The following is a 25,034-nucleotide window of genomic DNA, read 5'->3' on the forward strand; positions in this document are numbered from 1 at the left end:
TTCCCTCAATAACATTAGGCCTACACCCTGTCCTGTTAATCTATTCCTCCTTCTTAATGGGATATAGGAGGGGGCATTAGCAGTGATATAGAGAGTTGTGGCTAGTAAATCTAAGACAATGCCATCTTAATACCTTAGGTGAGGCTAAAATGAAAAGCCGAGTCAGTAAAAGCCCTAAAGAAGCATTAGTCTGGGATCAGTTCCCTACCCCTTAGTCTCAAAGCGTAATTCAACTCCTCTCTCACCCTGTTCTATTGTGAAGAAATGGATTTTTGCGACTTGTCCCTTCGCTTTCCTGAGAATCTGTGCACCACCCGCCATGGAATATAGGAACATTCATAGGATACATAGGAACTTCAAGTTCCAGAATCCATCACTTCACAACAGAACAAGGTGAGGGATAGGTTCCATTAAACGGTGAGCCTAAGGTGTGGAGAATTGGTCCCATTGAGCACAAATGTAGACTATCAAAGTTACCTTTCAGTGTTGGACTGGGGATCGGGGGTCCTCTGGGATTGCCACCTCAGTGGCCCCCACACCCCCCAGCCTCAGCTGTAGCCTCCCTCCACCAGCCCCCCTCGCACCTTGCTTTTTCTTCTTCACCTGACGCGATCAGGACCAGTAGGGGAGGTCAGAGAGCAGCGAAGGTGGCGGTCTAGGTTGGAGGTGCCCACTGGGTTTTTTTCTCTCATTAAGAACAGAGACATTGTTTGTCCAAGCTAACAGCGCCTTTGTGATGTCACCACTGTAAATAAGTCCAATGAGTTTGATTAGGATCTTTCTGAAGTCCTACCCTGCAATATTATTACTGCAATGGTATAACTGGACCCTTCATAGAAAGGCAATAATTTATACCCTAGAAAGCATTCACTCTTTATATTTTATTCCATTTCACATGACACCCAAACAATTGAACACAATGTTATACACCATCATAATAAGCCTTCATTATACCCACACATCCTACCGTTAGTCTAGATTGTGGTGGTTAGTAGTAAATCACTGTAGGTGCTGTTCAATGACAGTCAATAGTACCAGGTGTTAGATATAACATGGATCATGGCAGTTTTTTGTAAACAATATTCTACTTTTTCACGCTCGTGTTATGTTGTTACCTAGGAGTAAAAAAAGGACCAAAATGCAGACGGTCTAGTTAACGATGTCAACAGTTTCTTCCTGAACCATAGCATTTTCATTTCCGCCCGACTTTGTTTGGTTGAAATTAATGGAACCATAGAGTTTTGAAGAGTCCTTGGCTGCCATTGCTTTCCTCCTGTACAATTCCCCTTTCCACATCGATATCATTAATAAAATGGACAGTACTACACCACCAAGGGTTAACAAACACAGCCCCGCAATCACGCATCTGTCCAAATGGGCACCAATGATCGCATTCTTTTTCTCTATTTGTTCCATCTGTCTGGCGGACGTGATGTTTGGATCTGATCGGTTCTCCCGGGGGACTAGGTATGAAATAACCACAAGCAATACACCGGTTATTAGGAAAGTCACTGCGCTGATGAAGCCATAATCTACAGACTTCCCAGAGGCTTCAGATACACCTTCATCATCTGACATTATAGAGGTTTCCTGGATGCCTTCTGATTGGATGTCTCTATCCAAACTATGACACACAGGCCCCTGGCCATTCTTATTGGAAGGATGATGGGTCACAAGCTCTATGTTGACATTTTCATCAATGTATGTAAAAGAAGTCTCTATTTCTTCAGCGCAGCACACCTTCTTTCCATCCTTGACACAGACATTTTGAAAGTACTGTAGATCCTGGGTTTCTTCTGTTGAGTCCAACGGTATAGACTCATATTGACTGGGAGAGGCTGCTAAAGACACATGGTGGTTCTCATAACAAAAAGCCTGTGGGTCTCCGATGTCATTCTTGCAGCCACTGTAGCCCCAGTCCACATTGTTACATTCATCGAGCTTCTGTGTCTTTCCGGCAATATGTAAAAGCTCCGTGCAAGCCATGGACATCTTCTATGCATCAGATCTTCTGCAAGCCATGCTGTGTCTACAACTGATCTAAAACACAGGAAAACAAAAATATGAAGACTGGAGTCACTATACATAAAAGTAGGAACCAATGACATTTGTATGACTAGCATTGATGCACTTTTGTTTCTGATAGAAAAAGTTGCTTTAGACTTTTCACTATGAGATACACATGGACACGTTTCAGTTATTAACCTTGGAAAGTAACTTTTGATGCCTCCTTTTCATGGCAAATAGTGAGTTTGAGTCCTGCATTGGGAATTCCTTCAATACCCTCAAAGCACATAAAGTCCCCAGGCAGGTATCCTGCCTCTGAACCAAGGTGGACTGCAGACTGACGCCCCTCCCAACTTCCTCCTGATCTTGCTGACCCGCCTCCAAAGTGACATCACTTCCACACAGCATTGAAGTTACATCTGGTCCCCTTGTCAGTTTTAAGGCACAGGTAGTGCGGGTAGAGTGGGGTAGCAGGAAAGCGGCAGGGTGTATAGCAGGTCAGTGGTTCAGGTCTTCCCAACTGGACCCACACAGGACTCTATAGTGAATATTAAGATCAACATTTGTGCCGCTAGGAGTGGAATTCTGGCAAACAGGTCAAGATTAGTTGAATAAAAGGTTAATAAAGTATGGCTGATGTGACCAAGATAAATCAATAGCCGGTTTTATTCTATTCTCAGGAGCACATAGCTGATTATACCCTCATCAGAGATAATGAAATCTATTTCTTGCTATCTCCAAGTAACACTTACTATGGTTCCTCAAGACATACATATTCATGTATATTTTTTTATTGATCTCATTCTCAAATCAATAAATAAGCTTCTGGTTTATGGTTGACCTTGATTAGAGTTAGCAAGTCTAGCATCAAAGGATTAGGGGCCCATTAATCCTCTTGGCTGTATTTATTTAGCAGGACTATGTGTATATAACACATAGCTAAACAGGGTAGTGCGTTAGAGAGTCTGAGTGGTGTCCAGCCGATCAGGGGTACGAGACAAGGAGCTAGGTCTAATGATGGGCCTCATTTCATATAGCTGCCACCTGTACATATTGCAATTAACTTGTACTGGAATTGCATCCCCCCTTCCTTAAATAGTTGCACCTAAACTGCCTACCTCTAGTTTTTCCCCTGATATAATGGGGAACCTAAGACCGAAGGGTCTTTCCAGGAGATAGACAGAGACTGACGGCCAACATTTTATTCCAAATATTACTTTAATGAAGGAATAATTACACAGAATATGCTATTAAATGATAATTTAAAGCTAAAAAGTAATATAGCTTACAATTCTGTATTTTACGTATATGGTGAATTTATTGCACCAGTCCAGAGGTTCAGCAGTCCTAAGACACTATATTTAGTATCATTATTTGGCCTATAAATTCTGACAGCATATATATTGGTATGGGACCTGTTATCTAGAATGCTCCGGGCCTGGGATTTTCCGAATAAGGGATCTTTCTGTAATTTGGATCTTCATACCATAAGTCTATTATAAAATCATGTAAACATTAAATAAACCCAATAGGCTGATTTTGCTTCCAATAAGGATTAATTCAATCTTAATTGTATTACTGCAGAGAAAAGGTTAATCATTTTTAAAAATCTGGATTATTTGGATAAAATGGAGTCTATGGGAGATGCCTATTCAATAATTCTTAACCTTCATATAAGGGGTTTCCGGATAATGGATCTCATACCTGTAGTAAAGTTATTGGTCCTATAAGTTATTAAACCAGAACATTTTCTATTCCTGCCTCATATCTATATATTCAACATTAAAGCAAAGGATCTTCAGTGATTCTGTTTCCATTCTGAAAGAAACAAATCTTTTCATAAAACTCGTTCCTTGGAGCATCAGCAAGTCCACTCCTAATATATTTAATAATATATCTAATACATTTTCATTTAAATCTTGTAAATATTACAAGGAACTTGGCTGATCATTCCCCTCTTGTTTTGTTCTCTTCTTATGAGTCATCTAGCAGCTTCAGCCTTGAGAAAACATCCATTGTTTTGATGTAGCCTCCACTGTCTTCCCACAGCTTTTCAATACACTAACAATAATCCGTATGAATTGTTCTACGCCATGCCGTTGAGGATATTTTCAGCTGTGGGACACCACTGAATAGTTTCTATTGGTAGAACTGAGTTTTGCCACATAGAAAGACACGTATCATCAACATCGGCATTACAATGGGCCAAGCACAGAAACAACGAATGGCCTTTTAAAGGCTTATTATAAGGATCACCTGCTTAGTCTATAAAAACAGTTATATTGTTCTGTGTTTTAAAAAAGGCCAGTGTGTGTAATGCCAAAAGCAATGTTTTTGTACATCAATTCTTTGTGGTACTGCTATCTACAAGGTCTCCTTTTGGGACCATTACAGTCTCAGCACTTCAGCAGATTCTGACTCAGCACAACGGCCAAATTTGACTCCCTTTGCTTTAGGCTACATTATAGATACAATTTGGCTAGTTCTTAACTCATCCTTATGCATTGGTCTCCAATTTCCCAATCAGTAGCAGCGGCTCAGCAGGATGCTCTATTTTTATCTCCGGCCGAACGTCAATATCCATAACTTCTCTGCTGATTCTGACTTCCAAAGCTTTTTAGGTCTTTTAGGGAAAATGTACTCGCAGTAGATAGATACTGACAAAAAAAACTTGGCTCTTCCTCGGGATCACATTGACATAAAGACAAATGCACACTACTAGGTCTAGGACACTGTTTAATGGTTCATATTATTGATTAAGGCTGTCAAAATGTGAATTTATTTCATAAAGAAATAATTACAAATCAGCTATATAAAGGCAATATAAAATATGTCTGTTTTTAGACACAACACTTATAAATCTCTGGATTATGACCTTTAAATCCTAAACCCAATCTACCCCGGTACAAGGGTATCACTTAGTATTGTGTTGAGGTCAATATCAAGGTATCTGTGAAAGTTCAGGACAAAGCTTATATTTCCCAGGTTCTAAACAAACAGAGGAGCTGGTTCCGGAGCTGCTAGTCCAGCCCAGATGTTTTATGTCTTCCTGATTAAAGGCAGTTCAAGCAACAAGGTAGAGGTCCAACAAGGTTGGGATTTTGTTTTCTTTACATTGTTTGGGAGACAGTCGTTAGGCCTACTCCTGGTTACTAAGGATAACTGTCCTGTCTCAGAAGCCTATTAAGAGGCAAGGAACTTTTTTTAGTACTTTTTGTTAAACATCTTAAAAAAAGATTTTAAACTTTCATAAGTTGTGATTGTGCCTTGGGCTGCTTTCCCCCATAAAGTTGTTCCTAGCTACCCAACCCCTTATACTATATAAAAAAATATGGTTTGTTTAATTTTTCATGCATAATTTGTATGGTCTTCAAACCAATGATACATGTTCACTATAAAATGTAGAGTGAAGTTGCATTCAAATGAGCAGTTAGTGTAACGTAGGGTGTCCCAAAACCCAGAACTAATACCAAGGTCCCCGACTCACGCTTTGACCTATAACCAATGCCTTTCACTTCGGGAGGAGCCCTCCGCTACTCGAATGCCAACAGATTTTAAAGTGAGAGGACCAAGGGGAGAGTTCTGGGCAGGCAAGTGAACTGAAGGTTTACTAGAAGGACGGGGAGTTGAGAGGGTGGTCGGATTCACAGGCCAGGTCAAAACCAAGAGTTTCACGGAACAGAAACAGGATCCAAGAGTGTGGTCGATAAACTAGGAATGGTCAGGGACAGGCAATATCTGGAACATGCAAGACAAACTAGAAATCGCACTATGAAAATGGACTACACTGGTCAACATGTATTTGGCCACGGCCCCTCTATATATTTGAGTTTCGTGCCATTGAGCAATGACGTCAGACAAATTGCTTTCATCATGCTTTGCTGAATACTTCTAAAAAGCAGACTGTCAGAATCACAACCGGACAGGTGGCAACCCTAGACCTATGGCCCTTCAAAGCAAGACCTCCATTTTGTGACAAAAGAAGAACCTAATATATAGACTTATAGTACGGGAAGAGCCAGAAAAAAATGAGGTTTTGCTTCCATGCTTTTCCAAAATTGAAAAAAATATTAAATTACAAACATGATCTTTTCACTAGAATTTAATTTCAGTGTATTTCATGCTTTCCCGTATATAAAAAAACGAAAAAGACGAGTTTCTTCGTACTGGCCATAGTTTCTAATTACTGACATGGTGTGCTGAGCAAAGCCAAGAGACCGGAGCATCTGTTGCAAAGAAGAGATTATAATAGTCTCATTTAGTAAACAAATTTGTATGCTGTGGAAAACCATAGCAACAATCAGTTAAGTAGTTTAATCAGGTCTGTACAGGTAGAGTATATGATTAGTTGCCATGGGATACTGGACTGGGGGCCTATCTGATCCAGAAAACACTAAGTAAGTCACTTAGCAGAGAAGCTTAATGTTGCTTCCTATACACTCATGGACCACTCAAATGTTTTTTAATTAACTTATCCATTTGTAAACCTATTTGGCTTTTTGGGGTTCAGTTCTGTATCTGGAGGCGTCTGGTGAATGACATAGTACAAGGAATGATAGGATTAGTTGCCCTTTAGAAAATGAATCATAAGTCATTAGGCGATTGATCTGATACTGTATATCCGAATGCCTTTTTGGAGACAAGAAAAGAAGTTGAACTCCCCCAGAAATGATTTGGCCAAACTGAATAAGAACCCAAATTTGAGATGAATAAAAAAATCATATTGTTGGTCAAAAATTAAAATGTTTTAGTTGTCCAGAATTCTATGATGAAATGACTGTAATATTGGCTGAAAACGTAGGATATGCTGCTGACCAAACACCACTACAGAAGCAAAAAAACTGACCAATGACCATCCTTCTTATCAGCGCTATGTCGGTCCTCTAGCTGTTATTTACATATAAAGATTAATGTGTTGTTTGGACTTCCCATATTGCACTGTAATTTGTAGTCCAGCACCAACGGAGTAAAGTGCGGTAGAACAACAGGGGTTCGATCCCTTTATCCTTGCTGTTATCTCTGAGACCTTGAATACAAGGTAAAATAAATCAATATGGATTACATTTGTCAGAGATTATTTACTGTTTAAAATTATATATTGGTCATGAACTGTTATCCCCACCCTGAACTGTGCACAGTGACTCTATATACTGAACATCTCCTTTCTCCTTTGCCAGTTTCTCTGACTTAATAAACAGAGCTGCCCATTACACAGGTAGATGCATTTGTGTGGTAGTCTTGCAAAATGATTATGTATTTGCCTGATTTGGCCTCCCAAGTGGTGGGTCAAATAAGGCTGATATGGTCAGCTGGCAACTAGGCCAACACTTGGACCACACGATGCACCATGCAGCCCCATCCCATTCATCTGTCGATAAATAGGATTCTTCTAGTCTTCGCAACAAATATCTGATTGAGCGGGATCAGATATCCATCTACAAGATGGACATACATGTGCATGAGGACATTCAGCCACTTAAAAATGATTTCTCAAAACATTTTTTGAACCAGAAGGCAAGTTGACCAGTATACACATAATGATCAGCCATATTCAACCAAACAGAGGAAAAGGAGGACTACCGATTAACGTATGCGTTCTACATAGAAGACAAGCAGAATGGTGCATACCAAATGAATACCTAAATATGTTTACTGGCCAAAGGCCAAGGAGCATGATAAATGTACAGTAACCACATGCATACAGTGCCCAGACAGGGACCAAGAGGACTAACACATTCAGGGAAAGTAAGTAGTTTGAAGGCAAGAATTTAGAAACTAGAATAATAAACCACAAATGTAATCTGGCCACACAGAGGGCAAGGTAAGTGGTATCTATAGAACTAAGATAGTGTGGCAGATACAGAACAAACAAGAGATGCCCTCTTTCAAAAAAAGAGTCCAAGGTCATTGGTGCCCTGCCCAGATAGAGGCCAAGAAGATGAATAAATTGAGGGGTAAAAGGCTAATTTCACAGGACAGCCAACCATTTCACTGATAGAGCTCCTTTATGAATTCTTCCTCCAAGATCCATCAGCCTTCTGTCTTTGATACTTTTTGGATTTTGGGCACAAATTAATAAATGGAATATAGCCTAAAAAAACACCAAAACAACTTTATTGCCCTAAAAGCAACCACATTGAATAATGACATTTGTCGTTTTAACAAAACAGACGCACCATTCATCTATACAAACCCTGTTGCACTGATTGACTTGGATAATTAAAGGAAGTGCCTGTATCAATTCATCTTCACATTAAACACCGTTATATAGAGGACCAATAAAAGGCTTGGCAACTAAATGACATTCATAGAAACCCATCTTGCAAGGTTCTCAACAAGAAGCCCACGGCCCTTTTTATGTAAGTAAGAAACATTGCACGTTAATATCCCTTCTGACAAGCCAAAAATAAACGTGTTACTTGGCACCGCTAATAAAGCACAAATCATTTTCTCCATTTAGACACAATGAGCTAAATTATATCCACTGGCTTACAATCCCGAATGATATTCATCTGTTGTGTCATAATGCAATCCCAGCCTTCTTGTTAAACAAAAAAACTGCCTCACTTAGCAAATTGCACAAGGTAACCCGCGTCTTTTTTCAAAATTAAATGCAAATGGCATGCAAAGACGTTGCTGGTTGGTGCAATTTATTATTCATTATGCGTATTTAGTGTTTGACATCTTGTGGGAGCGAGCAGCAGTCATGAGGAATTGGAGATGATTGTTGGCCAACAGTACAGAGAGAGAGAGAGAGAGGGGGATTCTTGGCTTCAAGATCATGAAATGTAAATCAGCAATCAAAGGAATTCTTAGTAATGGTGGTCAGATAGCTAATTAAATCACTGGTTTTTATATATCTTCAAATGCAAATATGGAACCAATGACGTCTTCATAGAACAACCTAACATAGATATATCTGCACCACCAATTTGCCAGATGTTGTCGGGTCTCCGCTCCTTCCGGAGACTTATTGTGACCAGCTGGTAAATGAAAGGTTGCCTATTGCCGAGCCAAAGCTGCTGAGCTGTGTTGGTCGCGGTTTTACATTTGCTCTAATTAATGCTGTCTGATTTTAATCATCTAAAACTCGTTTCACTGAAGGAACAAAACAATTACAAAACATTAGGAAAATATATGATAATGAGATTCATAAGCAGATGGGCAGAAACACTTCTCAGCTTGCACAAGCCCTTTCAGACTCCCAATATCCTCTCTGCTTATATTCTGGATTCTTGCCCTCTTTTACTAGCTACAGTTCTTTCATCCTCTTGGCATACTTCTCTCGCTAGATACAACACTCTTCTGACTTCTTTGATGCCCAGATCAAAAAGAGATTGAGGACCTATGTACACCCGCAAGTGCAATTGGAGTCCCACAAAAAGATCAGAATGATGTTAAGAACGATCATATTCTATGGGTGGAGTAGCGAGTAGCACCTGCTACTTTCTTATATCTCCGGGGGGATGTCATAATAAATATACAACCTGATGAACTTCAGAAGAGGTCTGTGGCAGGACTAAAAGTTAATGGGTCCCAAATGAAAATCATTTTAGAGACATAGGGAAATTTTCCATAAATATATCATGTTATTTAAATAAATCCTTGCACCAAGCTGTCTTGAGACTGAAATCTGTGAGTTTTTTGGTAACATCTAATATGTGTCATCTCCAGTTATGGTCCTTACCCAACCCTGGTCATGGGTATAAATATGGTTGGGTTGACATAGTTTCATAGTTAAATTGGGTTGAAAAAAGACAAAGTCCATCAAGTTCAACCCCTCCAAATGAAAACCCAGCATCCATACACACACCCCTCCCTACTTTCACATAAATTCTATATAGCCATATCTATACCAACTATAGAGTTTGCTGTGAAACACCAAGTTGAAGCATAATATCCAACATGAAAAAGTTGTGGTTAATAATGGGTCCAGCTTTATTGTGTCACGACATGTTTCGAGCTGAGCTCTTTCTCAAGTGTTACACTTGAGAAAGAGCTCAGCTCGAAACATGTCGTGACACAATAAAGCACTTGAATTTTGCAGCAAAGTTCTGCCTACTGGATCCATTATTAACCACAAATTTTTCATGTTGGTAACTATAGAGCTTAGTATCACAATAGCCTTTGATATTATGTCTGTCCAAGAAATAATCCAAGCCATTCTTAAAGGCATTAACTGAATCAGCATCACAACATCACCCGGCAGTGCATTCCACAACCTCACTGTCCTGACTGTGAAGAACCCCCTACGTTGCTTCAAATGAAAGTTCTTTTCTTCTAGTCTAAAGGGGAGGCCTCTGGTACGGTGATCCACTTTATAGGTAAAAAGGTCCCCTGTTGTGTGTTACTTTTATTCCCGCCAGGCGGGAATTTGCGGCGTATTTTTGCGCGAAATAAATTTGCAAAACGGCAGCAAAAATTCACCGGCGTCCAGCACATTTTCGCAGTTTCACAAATTTTTCGCCATTTCGCAAATTCGCACATCACTAGTTACTTTTTCTGAGGCATAAGGAGCAGTTATGTTTTGCCAAGACTTCTGGGGCACACACATATGAATTGTTGAACTTTGCCCCTGGACATACAGATTTTTGCCCACCGGAATGCACCAACATGCATTCCTGTGGGCATCAGATCAGCGAGAATGTATCTATTGCTCTATGCAATAGAGCACTGAATTCAGTGCATCCCTGATAGATAGATAGATAGATAGATAGATAGATAGATAGATAGATAGATAGATAGATAGATAGATAGATAGAGAGACAGATATATATATAGAGATAGAGAGAGATAATACATACAATACATAGCTAGATAGATTGATGACAGATACAATAGAATGAGAGATAATAGACAAGATAGATAGACGGACAATAGATAAATGAGAGATGCATAGATAGATGCAATGAGATGACAGAGAGATGCATAGCTTAAAAAGAGATAGCTAGATAGAGAGAGAGAGTTAAATATATATATAGATGCAGCAGGTAGATTTATATAGATTTATAGTTAGATTGACAATAGATAAATAGGTGGAGATATAATACATGTATAGATGACATAAAAGAGATGACAGAGTTGTATAGGTAGTAAATAAACATAGACAGACAATAGATATATGGACAGACAGACAGAACGATAGATAGACAATAGATAGAAAAACAGGAGACCCATAACATTAATTGCTCCAGTAATCAAGTGGTTTTTTAATAGAAAGAATCAGCCCATGAGCCTGGGGCTCTATATTACCCTCCACTATGGGAAGAGCTATAAGGAACAGTTTGACTGCAGCTTTGAATGGCCGCCGCCTGCTGCTAAATGTTAATCACCAGAATAGGAATTAGTCATGTTTATCCTATAAAACCACTACCCCTTAAATCTCCCTTCATAGTCTTATTATTCTCAAGTAATTGAATTAAGAGTAACAATGATTTTGTACAAAGGACGCACAAAGAGCTTTATTTGCAGAAGAAAGAATTTGGGAGAAGGTTTAAGCTCTGAAGCGTCACTGATGACTTTATGGGCCAGGAGGAACATCCACAATGCAACACTAAAAAAAAAACATTAAAACACCAATTCCCTGTTTTTAGTTATGAAAATACCAGCAGCGAATCAATCTATTAATCTATGAATAAGGAAATGACTCGTTAAAATGGGTACTACGTACATTATACAACTATAAAATGATCCTGCCTATCAAGGCTTCACAAATCAAGATAGTTTTAGACCGTGAAGCTCAATTAGAACTATCTTGAGTTTTGGAAATTTAAATTGTCATACTATCGCCAATCACAACTATCTTCTAATGATTTCAGGTTGCCAAAAAATCAACCTGCACCCAAACGTAGCCCTAACCCACCCTCTCCCAAACTGGTGAGCAATTATTATTTATATAACCGCACCGGCCCATCTCTGATGTCACTAGAGGGGGAGAGGCAATTTATAAATAAGCTGAAGGAAGGCAGCCACCGAAAAACTTGGGATGCTAACATTGTGGGCAGAAAAAGCTGTAGCAAGAGTTCAGCTCGCCACCTGCCCCAGCTTCAGTCATCCTTCGGCAGGTCTCCGAATGTTATGTGTGGGCAGGCCTGAAACTCCAGAATGTTCAGGTTTACCCAAGGGTCGGGCCAGCAAAACATATCTTTAACAGATTTGGGCAAGTGATGGGTCCTACTCTTTGGGTCCTCTTTGCATCCTCCGATTGCTCCAGTGGGCTGCCATTGGCTTATTTATATACTTGTGCCTGCTTGCCCCACTCCCACTGGTGAGCCAGAGATGAACGTTGGCCGCAAGGTATATAAATAATGATGGTTCACCAGGTCATGTTGGGTGCTGGTTGGAATAGGGCAGGATAGCTTAACATGCTGGTTGGAATAGGGCAGGTAAGGGTGGAAGGCTAGTTGGAATAGGGCAGGTTAGGGTGGGAGGCTGGTTGGAATTGGGCAGGTTAGGGTGGGAGGCTGGTTGGAATTGGGCAGGTTAGGGTGGGAGGCTGGTTGGAATTGGACAGGTTAGGGTGGGAGGCTGGTTGGAATAGGGCAGGTAAGGGTGGAAGGCTGGTTGGAATTGGGCAGGTTAGGATGGGAGGCTGGTTGGAATAGAGCAGAACTCTTACTACAGCTCTCTCTGCCCACAATGTTAGCATCCCAGGTTTTTCGGTGGCTGCCTTCCTTCAGCTCATGTATATATTGCTCCTGTCTGCCTCTCAGGTAAGAGTGGAAGGCTGGTTGGAATCGGACAGGTTAGGGTGGGGGTCTGGTTGGAATAGAGCAGAACTCTTTCTACAGCTCTCTCTGCCCACAATGTTAGCATCCCAGGTTTTTCGGTGGATGCCTTCCTTCAGCTTATGTATACATTGCTCCTGTCTGTCTCTCAGGTTAGGGTGGGAGGCTGGTTGGAATAGGACAGGTTGGGGTCGGGTGCTGGTTGGAATGGCCAGGTTAGGTTGGTTATTTGCAGACCCAAACATCACTAGACTCCAGAGCCCATTTAGGCCAATGCATGGCCAAATCAGGAGGAGATCTCACTGTGTATTGACAGCTTTAGAGATAAGCAAGCTTTTCATTCTCTACCAGTACTAGACTCCATTTTTAGTCATTACCAAAGATTTGCTGTTTTCTTTCAGAGGAGAAATTAAAACAGAACAAGCAGTCACCATTCCAAAACGTCCCCTGGTTCTCTCTAGATCCAGCCTCTCCTATCTGGTGCCTCCATGTACTTTCAATTCCTCGATCAAGTCATAAAGGTGGAAAATGAATAAAGGGACCAAAGTGCATTGGCTTGTTTGTTGTACACAGCATGTGCATACCGATCTCCTGCTCACTAGTACTTGGCTAATCATTCCCTGGATGAGGCGACTGGCAGGAGAATCCAGATGATTAAAAGGGCTTAGTTATTTTAAATTCAATAGCAGCAACGTGGGCTTGATGCATGTCTCTTTGCTTTATTTGCCAAGAATTAAATGCGTGCTAATTTCATTTTTCAGGCTTTCATCCAAGCAATATTTCAGATGGAATCTGACGAAGCAAATGGAAGTCGGACGTAGGGGACAGAGCGGACAGAATATTCTATAAGAGAAGCAGGTTGAGCAGTTTGCTCTTGGTTTATAAGTTCACAAATGGTTTCTTGGCTTTTCTAGCAAGCGCAAAATATTGTTCGCTAAAAACTGCTGCAGGGTTAGTCTTTGATGCCATTAGTGTCTTCATTGTTTTATTGTTCAATACGTCTTCTTTCTGTCTTCATCCCCTCTTCTCCCTTTCTCTTCTTTCTGTTCTTCACTTGTCTCTCCTTCGTTCCCTTATCTGTAATTGATGCTGTATTTGACCCATCTCTTTTTGGGCCTGTGGCTACAGTGATTCAGGACTTGGACTTCACTAGGCAACATGTCTGCCACTTGAATTCTTCTAGAACTGCTAATTTCTTTTCATTTATTTGAAGTAGAAAAAAACCTCTAAAACCTCACTAATTCAATTTTTTGATAAATAAGCCCATAAGTGCCAATAGTTGTTGTGTTGAACTATAACTCACCTAGCTGGGGGGTTGGTTTCCTATCTTTAGACACAACACAGTCAGACATTAACTAAAAAATAGAAAGGGAAATTATTAGTGATAAGATTAAATAGAGAGGTGGGGTTGGGATTTGATACCTTCATAACCTTGAACTCACTCTATAACCTGATGAACGAAGGTGTCCCTCACCCCACCTCTGAAATGTTTCCATTTGTTGTGGTACAATAAAGGCCACACAGTGGTTGACCTTGGGTTGTTCTGAGCCTCCTTTATCTACATGAACTTTAGTGAGAAAGACGTCAGTTTGAGCAAATAATTCAGCAAAGCAGCAGGTGTAAAAATGTCTTGTTTCAGTAAACTGCCAGCTATAGAATTGGAACCTGAATCAATGTCCCAAAGGCACATCCCTGCGGCACAGAGAGCAGCACCAGTTATTAAAGCAGAAATAGACACATGTGGCCATCAGGTTCAACCCTAGGCTGAATAAAATAAAGTCAGGAGAAATTTTTCTTAGGAGCTAAAATAACATTTTGCGGACACAAGGTTATCGGGAGGTTCCTTCAGATTCTACCATTGGACTCTCACACCCCATAACAAACACAACAGCCCAGGGCTCATTCATGATGACAGCCGCAAGTATGGTAAGGAATTTGGGATACAAATCTGGGTTTTTTACCCCATAATTCCAGCTTCATCTCTGAATTTCCTCCACTGTAATTGCACAGATGTGTCAAAAACGACAGTTGCACTCACACAAATTCGATGCTATTTGGATTTAGCATGTGTAGGGATTGCACCATTTCCAAAGTGTCCATTGAAACCATCATTTGCATCTGATTTATTGGGTGTAAGTCTGGGGCGCCTTTGGACACAACCTACTGTCAGATCCCTGGAACCAACAACAGGTCCATTGCAGCGTTAGCTTCATAGTTCTCCACTGTTAACATTCGCAGTTGCACACCATGCACACCATGCATCAGAACAGATTGGACGTATTTGCAATAGTGATGTGCCGGCCGGCCCCATACCCGCGGGTTTTGGGGCGGGTTCGGGCTGACCTCACACTCCTCTTCACAGGTGAAGCTTTTTAGCTGCGGGTCGGCGTGGGTCTATAAATGGAACCTGGAAGTCGGATGCAGGCGGGCGTGGGCTGAGGGAGGGCGGCTTAAGGTGGCCATAGATGCAAAGATCTGCTCGTTTGGCAACATCGCCAAATGACTATGGCTATATCGGGGGTAATCTGATTGTTCGGGCGTACGGGCGAACGATCCGATTACGATGTGCCATGGGCTCCGGCGGGATCGGTCGGGTCAAAATCAAACCTGACCGATCTCTGTCGAATCCTCGATTCGTACGATAGGATCTGTGTGTCTATGGCCACCTTAAGTGTCGGGAAAACCCCAACCTGCACATCACTAATTTGCAAGCATGTGGAAGTGTAGGAGCATGGACACAGGTTCCCTAATGAATTGCATGAACATCTGCTCTCTATTGCCTCTTTATAAGAGCAGCAAGTGCGTTTGTAAATGAGCCCTCCTGCCTGGTGCATTACTGCAAGTCCAACGTACAAGATGGAATTTAATTTTCTAATTCCGGCCTTGCCACATGGATAATACAATTGCGTTGCTGGAGGGTCGAGCTTGAATAACCCTGATTGATCCCGTTTCTAAGTGACTTTCTGGCTTCCGCTCTGAGAACGGTTCCCACAGGGCAAGCAGTAAATCTCCCAAGCTGAGCCACTTTAGTTGAAGAACAGGTGAAGGAGCGGAGATTTATATCCCTCGGCCTCGCCAAGGCAAGTCCCCCTTCTGCACATTCATTTCCCTTGTTCTATTTCTATGTATTTCCATTCTCTTTTCTCCCCTACAACCTGCTCAGGCTGAACAATTCCTTTCTCTTTTACTCTTTCTCAAGATACAGAATAAAGATTCAGATGTTAATGACGCCATGCGGCTGCCGCTACACAGTTGATTTATAATGTGCCGGATTCATTACGCTCCTTCGCTGATGTTTTATTTGCTGCGCACGTGTCTGCCATAGATATGTGTATATAGATGCCTGCTCATTATCCCACCAGAGAGAGAGAATCCCGGGAACAAACAACACTCACATCTTGTGCAAATACTTCCTGGGATAATTGTGGTGAGGCAACTAGCTGACACTGTTGGTCCGGCTGACAGTTTGGGGATTAAAGGGCAACAAAACCACAGAGAAGAGCTGTTGAATATGTCCTTCAACTCCTAAAATGTGATTATGTTAATAATACCTCCATACACTTATTTCGCTGATTCTCAGACAACAAAAACCTCATAGCCAACTGTTATTGGGCACCCCTTTAGTCTATTCATTTGCTTCAGTAAGTAACTGGTCACCTAGAGTTGAAGGAAAAGCAAACCCTAGTAACAAATGAATGTAAGCAATTTCGTTTTTGTAGTTTTCAAGATACTAGCAGTTTTTTTGTAAACACTGTGTTGTTGTTTCAATCCATTATATTAGCAATCTAAAAAAACTGCTAATATCTTGAAGACTAGGAGAAAAAAATGTCAATTGCAAAAATGAAGAAGAGCACTCTGAGCAATCTGATATGAATTTGTGTTCAACATTTCCATTTATTTTATATCAGGGCAGATGTAGCATAAGGAAGAACGTTGTACAGGAATGGGATCTGTAACCTGCTATCCAGAAAGCTCTAAATAACAGAATCTCCCATAAACTCCATTTTAATCAAATAATTCAAATTTAAAAAATGATTTCCTTTTTATCTACAGTAATAAAACCTTGTACTTGATAGGAGCTAAGCGGCATGGAAAAAGAATGGTGGCAAAACAATCCTATTGGGTTACTTAAAGGAGAAGGAAAGCTCCAAGACAATTTATTGCCAACAGATTAGCCACAATAGCACAAGCTATAACACTATATTTATTCTGCAGAATGCTTTACCATACCTGAGTAAACAGCTCTAGACACTGTCTCTGTTTGTTTAGGATAGCAGCTGCCATATAAGCTTGGTGTGACATCACTTCCTGCCTGAGTCTCTCCCTGCTACTTACTGCCTTGAGCTCAAATTACAGCAGGGATGGGAGGAGGGAGGGGGAGAGGAGCAAACTGAGCATGCTCAAGCCCTGCCCTGGAGGTTTATGCTGAAAACAGGAAGTCTGATACAGAAGCCCATGAGTACACAATAAAAGGAAATAAATCCTGTGTTTCTTTTGACAGAGGACTCAGAGCAGCATTACTTTGAGGGTTTTCTGGTGTATTTATATAGACCTTTCTGATAAAGCTTACTTAGTTTTAGCCTTTCCTTCCCCTTTAAAACTGAAATTATTTCCCATGCCTCTACTGGAGCTTGTTACTTTATGTAAAATAATCTCTAAAGATACAGATTTATTATTATTTATTATTAGTTTTTTCTACAGGAGATGGTTTGCTACATGCTTGTAGATTTTGAGATTAATACCCACGTGCCTTCCCCACATCCCCCCTCCCTGCTCAATATCAATGTAGCCAGTCCATGGGTATTGGCACCAGGTGCCCCATTGTGGCACATAAACAAGATTTTGGCATGATCTAAAGCTTAACAGTGTCCACAAAATGGCGCCATCCTGTTTGATGTGATTGTGAATTCCAAGACTAAAAGAAACAAGACTGAAATAATTTTATATAGTGTAAATGAAGTTTATTTTGCTCGTCTAATATTATGAAATAGGATTTGGAGTTATTTCCAAGGGTAAAAGGTCCCCTTTAAACATTTTACATAAACTCCATATTGAAGTCACTACTGCCGGTTGAATAAACGGTATCAGGGATGTAAGAGACAGCGGCTGCCATAGTTACACTGGGCACTTCTACATTTGACTCTTATTTGTTCTACGAGTGTCTTTTCCATCACATCTCATGGCAGTAATTCAAGCAGCAACTGGAATATCATTTAAAGGGCATGTAAAGGCAAAAAAAATAAAATCCCATCTTTAATAAAAAAGAAACCTATCTCCAATATACTTTAATTAAAACATGTGTACCGTTTTTATAAGAAACCTGACTGTATGCAGTGAAATTCTCCCTTCATTTACTGCTGTGGATAGGAATTGTCAGACGGTCCCTAACTGCTGAGCAGGGAAACAATCATACTTATGAACAGCAGGGGGAGCCCCCGCCTTACTTCCCAGCCATGCAGAACTCAAGCAGCTTTGTTTATGACGATCCCTAAGCAGCCCAGACCACACTGAGCATGTGCACAGTCTTAGTCTTGCAAAGATGTATAACAAAGTTACAAGATGGTGACCCCCTGTAGCCAACTTTGAAAGCATAAATTATTTGTTTGATTAGGCTTGTGGTGCAGTAAGTTCATGTTTATATTTAGTATACAAAATACAGCATTTCTAGCCTTATTCTATTTTAGACTTTACATGCCCTTTAAAGGCCACATACAGGTGAAAGTGGATGTAACTGAACTACATCTCCTGCCATTCCAAAGGCCGTCTCTAGGGACTGATGCCCCACGAGTGCATCCCAGTATAATGAAATAAATGTAATTCTAAGCAAGTTTCCAATATAGATTCATTGCAAATGGGAGCAGTGTGTCTGCACTGCAGGTTCTGACTCTTGCTCTCCCCACAATCCTTGCATGCTCCGTCCCAGGTCTGTTCATCAGCTACTTTTATTGTTTCGAGAGTCCTATCCAGCATTGTAGAAAACACAAAGAGACAAATACTGCTTCCCATAGCAACTGCATGTATAAAGAATTTTTGGAGCACAGACAATGTATAAGTTGCTTAGAATGACATTGTCTTTCATTATTAAATAAAAGGAGAATATTTTGGGTGGAGTTCATTTTTTCATTATTTGTGGTTTTTGAGTTATTTAGCTTTTTATTCAGCAGCTCTCCAGTTTGCAATTTCAGTAATCTGGTTGCTAGGGTCCACATGACCCTGGTAACCATGATCTGAAAAAGAGACTGGAATATGAATAGGGAAGAGGCCTGGATGGAAAGATACAATAACAAGAAAGTAACAATAACCTACAGAGCATTTGTTTTTTGTTTTTTTAGATTGGTCAGTGACCCCCCCACTTGAAATCTGGAAAGATTCAGAAGAAGAAGGTAAATAATTCATAAACTATAAAAAAAGAAAAAAATGTAGGTCAATGCATTTCTAGCCTTGTGGAAGCTTTTCTGACTCCTTTTATCTCCCCTGACTTGATTTGGTTTCCATTGGTCCCAGAACAAAATACTGACTCAGCTGTAGTATTCTCTGTCGGGCTCTGTACAGCTATGAGATATTTTATAGGTAGACCCCTTATCCAGAAAGCTCCACAATACAGGAATGCCGGCCCCCATAAATGGAAATTATAATTATATGAAAATTACAATTATTATTGCCTTTTTTTAACAAGTGCCTTGTACTTGATTGTAATTAAACTGCATAAATCCAAACTGTTTTTATTCTGCTATCCAGATTAGTTTTATTTTTTGTTGTAAATTTAACATATGACACCTCTTATCAAGAACCCCCAAATGCCTGACAGTCCAGATAATATATCTCTACTATATCCCACTCCCATATTATTCTTCTGGAAACACCTAGGCACCTGCCATCCATAGCCCAGACCCAGACACTGGTGCAACATGATGCCACATTTTACAGATCAGATCAGTGGAAAAATATGTACTAATGCAAGTTACAGAGAGAATGGATATAATGAGAGAGAGAGAGAGAGAGAGAGAGAGAGAGAGAGAGAGAGAGATAGATAGAGAGAGAGAGAGAGAGAGAGAGAGAGAGAGAGAGAGAGAGAGAGAGAGAGAGATGATAGATGATAGATAGATAGATAGATAGATAGATAGATAGATAGATAGATAGATTTATAGATAGATAATAGAATAATAGATAGATAGATAGATAGATAGATAGATAGATAGATAGATAGATAGAGAGAGAGAGAGAGATAGATAGATAGATGATAGATAATAGATAGATAGATAGATAGATAGATAGATAGATAGATAGATAGATAGATAGATTTATAGATAGATAATAGATAGATAGATAGATAGATAGATAGATAGATAGATAGATAGATAGATGATAGATAGATGATAGATAGATTTATAGATAGATAATAGATAGATAGATAGATAGATAGATAGATAGATAGATAGATAGATAGATAGATAGATGATAGATAGATAGATGATAGATAATAGATAGATAGATAGATAGATAGATAGATAGATAGATAGATAGATAGATAGATAGATAGATAGATAGATAGATAGATAGATAGATTTATAGATAGATAATAGATAGATAGATAGATAGATAGATAGATAGATAGATAGATGATAGATAGATAGATAGATAGATAGATAGATAGATTTATAGATAGATAATAGATAGATAGATAGATAGATAGATAGATAGATGATAGATAGATGATAGATAGATTTATAGATAGATAATAGATAGATAGATAGATAGATAGATAGATAGATAGATAGATGATAGATAGATAGATGATAGATAGATAGATAGATAGATAGATAGATAGATAGATAGATAGATAGTGATGGCCAAATTTGTCCTGTTTCGCTTCACCACGGATTTCATGTGAAATTCACGAAGCTGGTGAAAAATTAGTGAAGCAGCGTCTAAATGGGCGCCGGCATTGGAAAAACTTTGATGCCATCGTCGAAACCGTCACCAAAATTTTTTCAATGTTGGCAAATTTTTTCGCTAATTTATTCGCCAATGGCGACATGGGCAAATTTGCTGCGAATTTATACCTGCCGAATAAATTTGCCCATCACTAATAGATAGACAGACAGATAGAATAGAGAGAGGCGCTAGTTATAATGCAGGAGACAGAGAGAGATGTAGCTAATGATATGAATGGACAGAGCCAGTAAGTAGAGGGATAGAATGAGGCAGATGAGTATATATATATATATATATATATATATATGAGTATATGTCAGTGAGTGTGAGGCTAATGACAGAAATAATGGCTATGGATCATTTATATGAGAGGGAAGGAGTGAATATGAGGCAGACAAGTCAGTAGCAGCATCAGGTTATTATTATCAGAGGATTGTCAGAGGGATAATCTCAGGGGAATAATAGACTGGAATCAATCAGAGTCGCACATAAGATCTTATATCTCTCTTCTCTCTCTTTCTCTCTCATCCCATCACTCCAAACGCTGCTCCCGGGGCTCAAGTAGCGGCACAAGCCAGAGACACATCCCGCTTCTCATAGACTAAATAACTCACATATTAATAAGCCACACTGGGAAGAGTCGGAGCGACAGAATAAAGACATACAAATATAATTACAGCAACAGTCAGGACTTGCCCCCGCACGCGTGGAAACGAGAGGAGCAGAGAGCGGAGCAGGACCAGTAGCAGCTGCGGGACAATTGTTCAGTAAAGGAGGAATCGCTGCACAATCGCTGCGCTTTCTCTCGGCCCGGGACACTCACCTGCCTGCGCTCCATCCTGCCGGCACGTCCCGCGCGGCTCTGCCCAACTGTCACTTCTAGCGCTCCTGCTCTCTCCTCAGTCCGACAGCTGCTGCTGCTGCTCATAGGGACGGGCTGAGCTGGGAGTGGTTGGCTGCAAGGCATGCTGGGGCTTGTAGTTCTAATGACACTGATTTGTACAAATGAATGGACAGCAGGCGGGGAGAGGGGAGACTCGGAACTGACAGTTTCATATGGACTTTCCCTCCTCTTTCTTCTTTTTAATTCTAAATATCCAAGGTGGTGATTTATAATCACATCAGTGTAACAGGCACAATAACAACAAGAAGTATTACTGATAGTGACAACAATAATTATAGTATTATTATTTTATTTATAGTCAGGGGTGTAACTACAGAGAAAGCAGACCCTACAGTTGCGGGGGGGGTCCTATGAGACCCTCATTAATGAGCAATTTCAACACATGTTACTAAAACAGGAAAACATCTGGATATGTTGGGGGCCCTAAAATGAATTAGCTGTGGGGCCCAGTAACATCTAATTACGCCACTGTTTACAGAATTATTGTTACAAGTCTAATTACCAGTAGCTAGTGATGGGCAAATTTCCGTCTTTCGCCGCCGTCGAATTTGCTGTGTCAAAAGTTATTTATGCCGGCGTCACTTCTCTCAATACAATTGAACGGACGCTCATTGACCTTAATGTTCGTCAAATGTCACCGGCGTCAAAATTGTCGCCGGCGTCCATTTTGATGCTAGAGTGCGCTGGGCCCCCAGCAGAAAAATCTTCAGAGGGGCCCAGCGCACTTTAATGCGCGTCAAATGTCGTCAGCGACAATTATACACAGCTGCGTCAAAATTCGTATCACTCTAATTTTTCGCCCATTTCGCGAATTTGCATGGAAATTAACAAATTTCATGGCGTAGCGAAACAGGACAAATTCGCCCATCACTACTGTCAGCCTGAATGAAAAGGATGATGGAATGTAGCCAGGCACATGAAGGGCCACTCACGTGGTTTCCACCCATCTATTCTGTTGAGGGCAAATCTCATATAGAGAATCAACTAGTGTACGTGCACCTAAGCTTGATCAAGCTGCATGCAATCAATTAGAAGGGAGGTTCTCCTTTGTGACTGGCCCGTAATTCTAGGTTTGTCAGTTCCCTTTCAACTTAAATGAGCATGGCTGGACCAACTTTTCTTCTGCTTTCATCTTCTTCTTCTCATGAATTGCCTTGGAAGAAGAGTTCCATTGAGTTTTGTGTTTGTAAGAAATGTTCAGCAGCCACCCACCATGAACTCAAGCTCAGTACTCAATACTTACTATTTATCCTGTTCTGGATTTCTGGTCCTCCTCTGTCTCACCTGTCTTCTTCCCTAAAGTGAATCTCTGCATCACCCTAAAAATGGCAGGTCCCCAAAATATAAACACTGGCACTTGCAAACTTAACCATCAAATTACACTCTACATCTCTGAACCTATCTCTAGATACTTACCCAACTGCCTACTACACTCCTCTACTGACCTGCTCCTCAACTCTTCTCTCATTCCCTCCTCACATGCTCACATTCAAGATTTTGCTAGGGCTGCACCCCTCTGGAATTCTCTCCCCAGGTCTGTCCGACTTTGTCCCAACCTTTCTGCTCAAAAGATCTCTTAAAATTCATTTATAGAAGCCTACCCTCAATCTGTTTAGCTAACAAATGTAATACCATATGCTACACCTCTCACCTTGCTTATTTGTGGTCTTGCCCATTCCCATGCCTTGTGTCTCTATTCCTTACCCTTTTAGATTGTAAGCTCTTTTGCTCAGGGCCTTTTTCACCTTTTGTATCGGATACTGGTTGCTATGTATGTAATCCTGTATGTTCCTTGTATAAACCCATTTATTTCACAGCTCTGCGGAATATGTTGACTGACGCTCTAGAAATACATGTTAATAATAATAATTGACATCAAACATGGGCCACACAGATACATTTGCACCTAGAATTATCGCTAGAATCCGCTTTCAGGTCCGGAATGCATGAGATTCTTTTTGGACCCTACATTCTAGCAGAAATGATTGGGACAGGAGGCATTGCAGACCAATAGTAGAAGAAGAAAGTGGGACTTTATATTCCCTGCTCTAAAGATGTCTAGATGAATAATGGTCTTGTACAAGGATATCAGAGGAGAAGAAAGAGGAGAATTATCTACAGATAACAAAGTGCATTTGGGAGAGAGAAACTGAAGCTTGTGATGTGAATGGGAGAATATCTGCTAAAGACAAATATAGATTTATCTCACGTCTGTCCCTGGTATAAAGCACCATTAATATATATATATCGCTTCACCGAAATAATAAGCAAATCTGATCATTTCAATTACTAGCCCCAAAACTAGAAACAGCTCCAGTAGCCTAGCGGGAAATATAAACAGCCCTCTTTATCATTCCTATTGATTGGCTAGTAACTTTTTTCATTAATATTGATTGGCTGGTAACTTTTCCCTTTATGACCTGTAATATTTCTCCCCTGACTGGATCGGCTCTAGCAAGAAGAGAGGAACGGGAGGATCAGTAAATATAGATTTCCGCTGGCCATTTAGGAAAGAATGAGTGAACGAGAGGGAAAGAGGACTTATTATTTCAATGGAAAGGTGACAGGTCTAGAGAAGAGAATTAATGTTGGGAGGGATTGTGTTGGAGTGAGTGTGTAGCAGAACAAGTCTAATATAACTGCAGCAGTGGGAGATTCTGCCTTGGGCATGGAGCCATATCATTGCAATAAATGTAGAAAGGGGGGTGTATGAAAAGAAGAATGGATACTCATCTAGTGGGCTGCTTTGAATGAAACCTCCCAAAACCCCTACTGCATTATTCTAGAAGATTACTTTTTTGAACATGTTCTTCTACAATAGGATGGAGGGTTCTCCTGACTTCAAAGCTAATGAAAGCACCCGGCAAATACCACAATGCTGCACCAAGGGGTTTCTATTGTCTTGGCCGGAGGGCTTGGATAGATATTCAACTGGAGATGGACAGTTTAATGCAGATAAATTGACAGTTGAGTGGACTCAACTGCGTAGAATGCGATCAAGGGATCATGTGATAGAATGGATAAGAGGATGCCAATTTGATGTACAATAGAGGAGGAGGACAGGTCAGCAACAAAGTGAATCAGTCAGTGAAGGGATCATCTTTATTTAATAACTGTTGACATAAACCTTGCAGTTTGCTTTTCTAGTCTACTTGATCATGAAAGAGCAATATACTGTAGCGTGTCACCACCTGCTGCTGGACTTCATCGATGAAGTATTTTCTCCTGGGAAATGTCAGCACTTTTTTTCTTGCTATTAATTAAAACTCAAAGCTTAAAATTCCAAAATAAACATAATGTGTTCTCCAGAATGATGTTACACAAATGGTAATGTTTCAGTCGATGACAATCATTATCAGCAGAACAAAAAAAAAATTATTACAAATATTTGGTTGTTTTAAAGGTATTGCTAACAGTATTTGTCTGCTATTCTCTGCATTGCTGATTCTGACTGTTGAAAC

At 40.3% G+C, this 25,034-nt stretch overlaps 1 protein-coding gene across 1 annotated transcript; it reads right to left on the bottom strand.

The window, feature by feature from the left end:
• Window positions 1-866: 866 nt before the first annotated feature.
• Window positions 867-21,613, bottom strand: tmem74.S (transmembrane protein 74 S homeolog). Its single transcript, XM_018223912.2, has 2 exons — window positions 21,493-21,613; window positions 867-2,040 (listed from the first exon to the last, which is right to left on the bottom strand). Exon 2 carries the CDS (start codon window positions 1,990-1,992, stop codon window positions 1,150-1,152), a length of 843 nt encoding a protein of 280 aa, XP_018079401.1. The 5' UTR covers window positions 1,993-2,040; window positions 21,493-21,613; the 3' UTR covers window positions 867-1,149.
• Window positions 21,614-25,034: the final 3,421 nt, after the last annotated feature.

This window comes from Xenopus laevis, chromosome 6S (assembly GCF_017654675.1).
Source record: "Xenopus laevis strain J_2021 chromosome 6S, Xenopus_laevis_v10.1, whole genome shotgun sequence".
Classification (NCBI taxonomy): domain Eukaryota; kingdom Metazoa; phylum Chordata; class Amphibia; order Anura; family Pipidae; genus Xenopus; species Xenopus laevis.

Bases quoted from the DNA above. Each gene is read 5' to 3' on its own strand.
- tmem74.S (XM_018223912.2), bottom strand. From the start codon at position 1,992: ATGTCCATGGCTTGCACGGAGCTTTTACATATTGCCGGAAAGACACAG.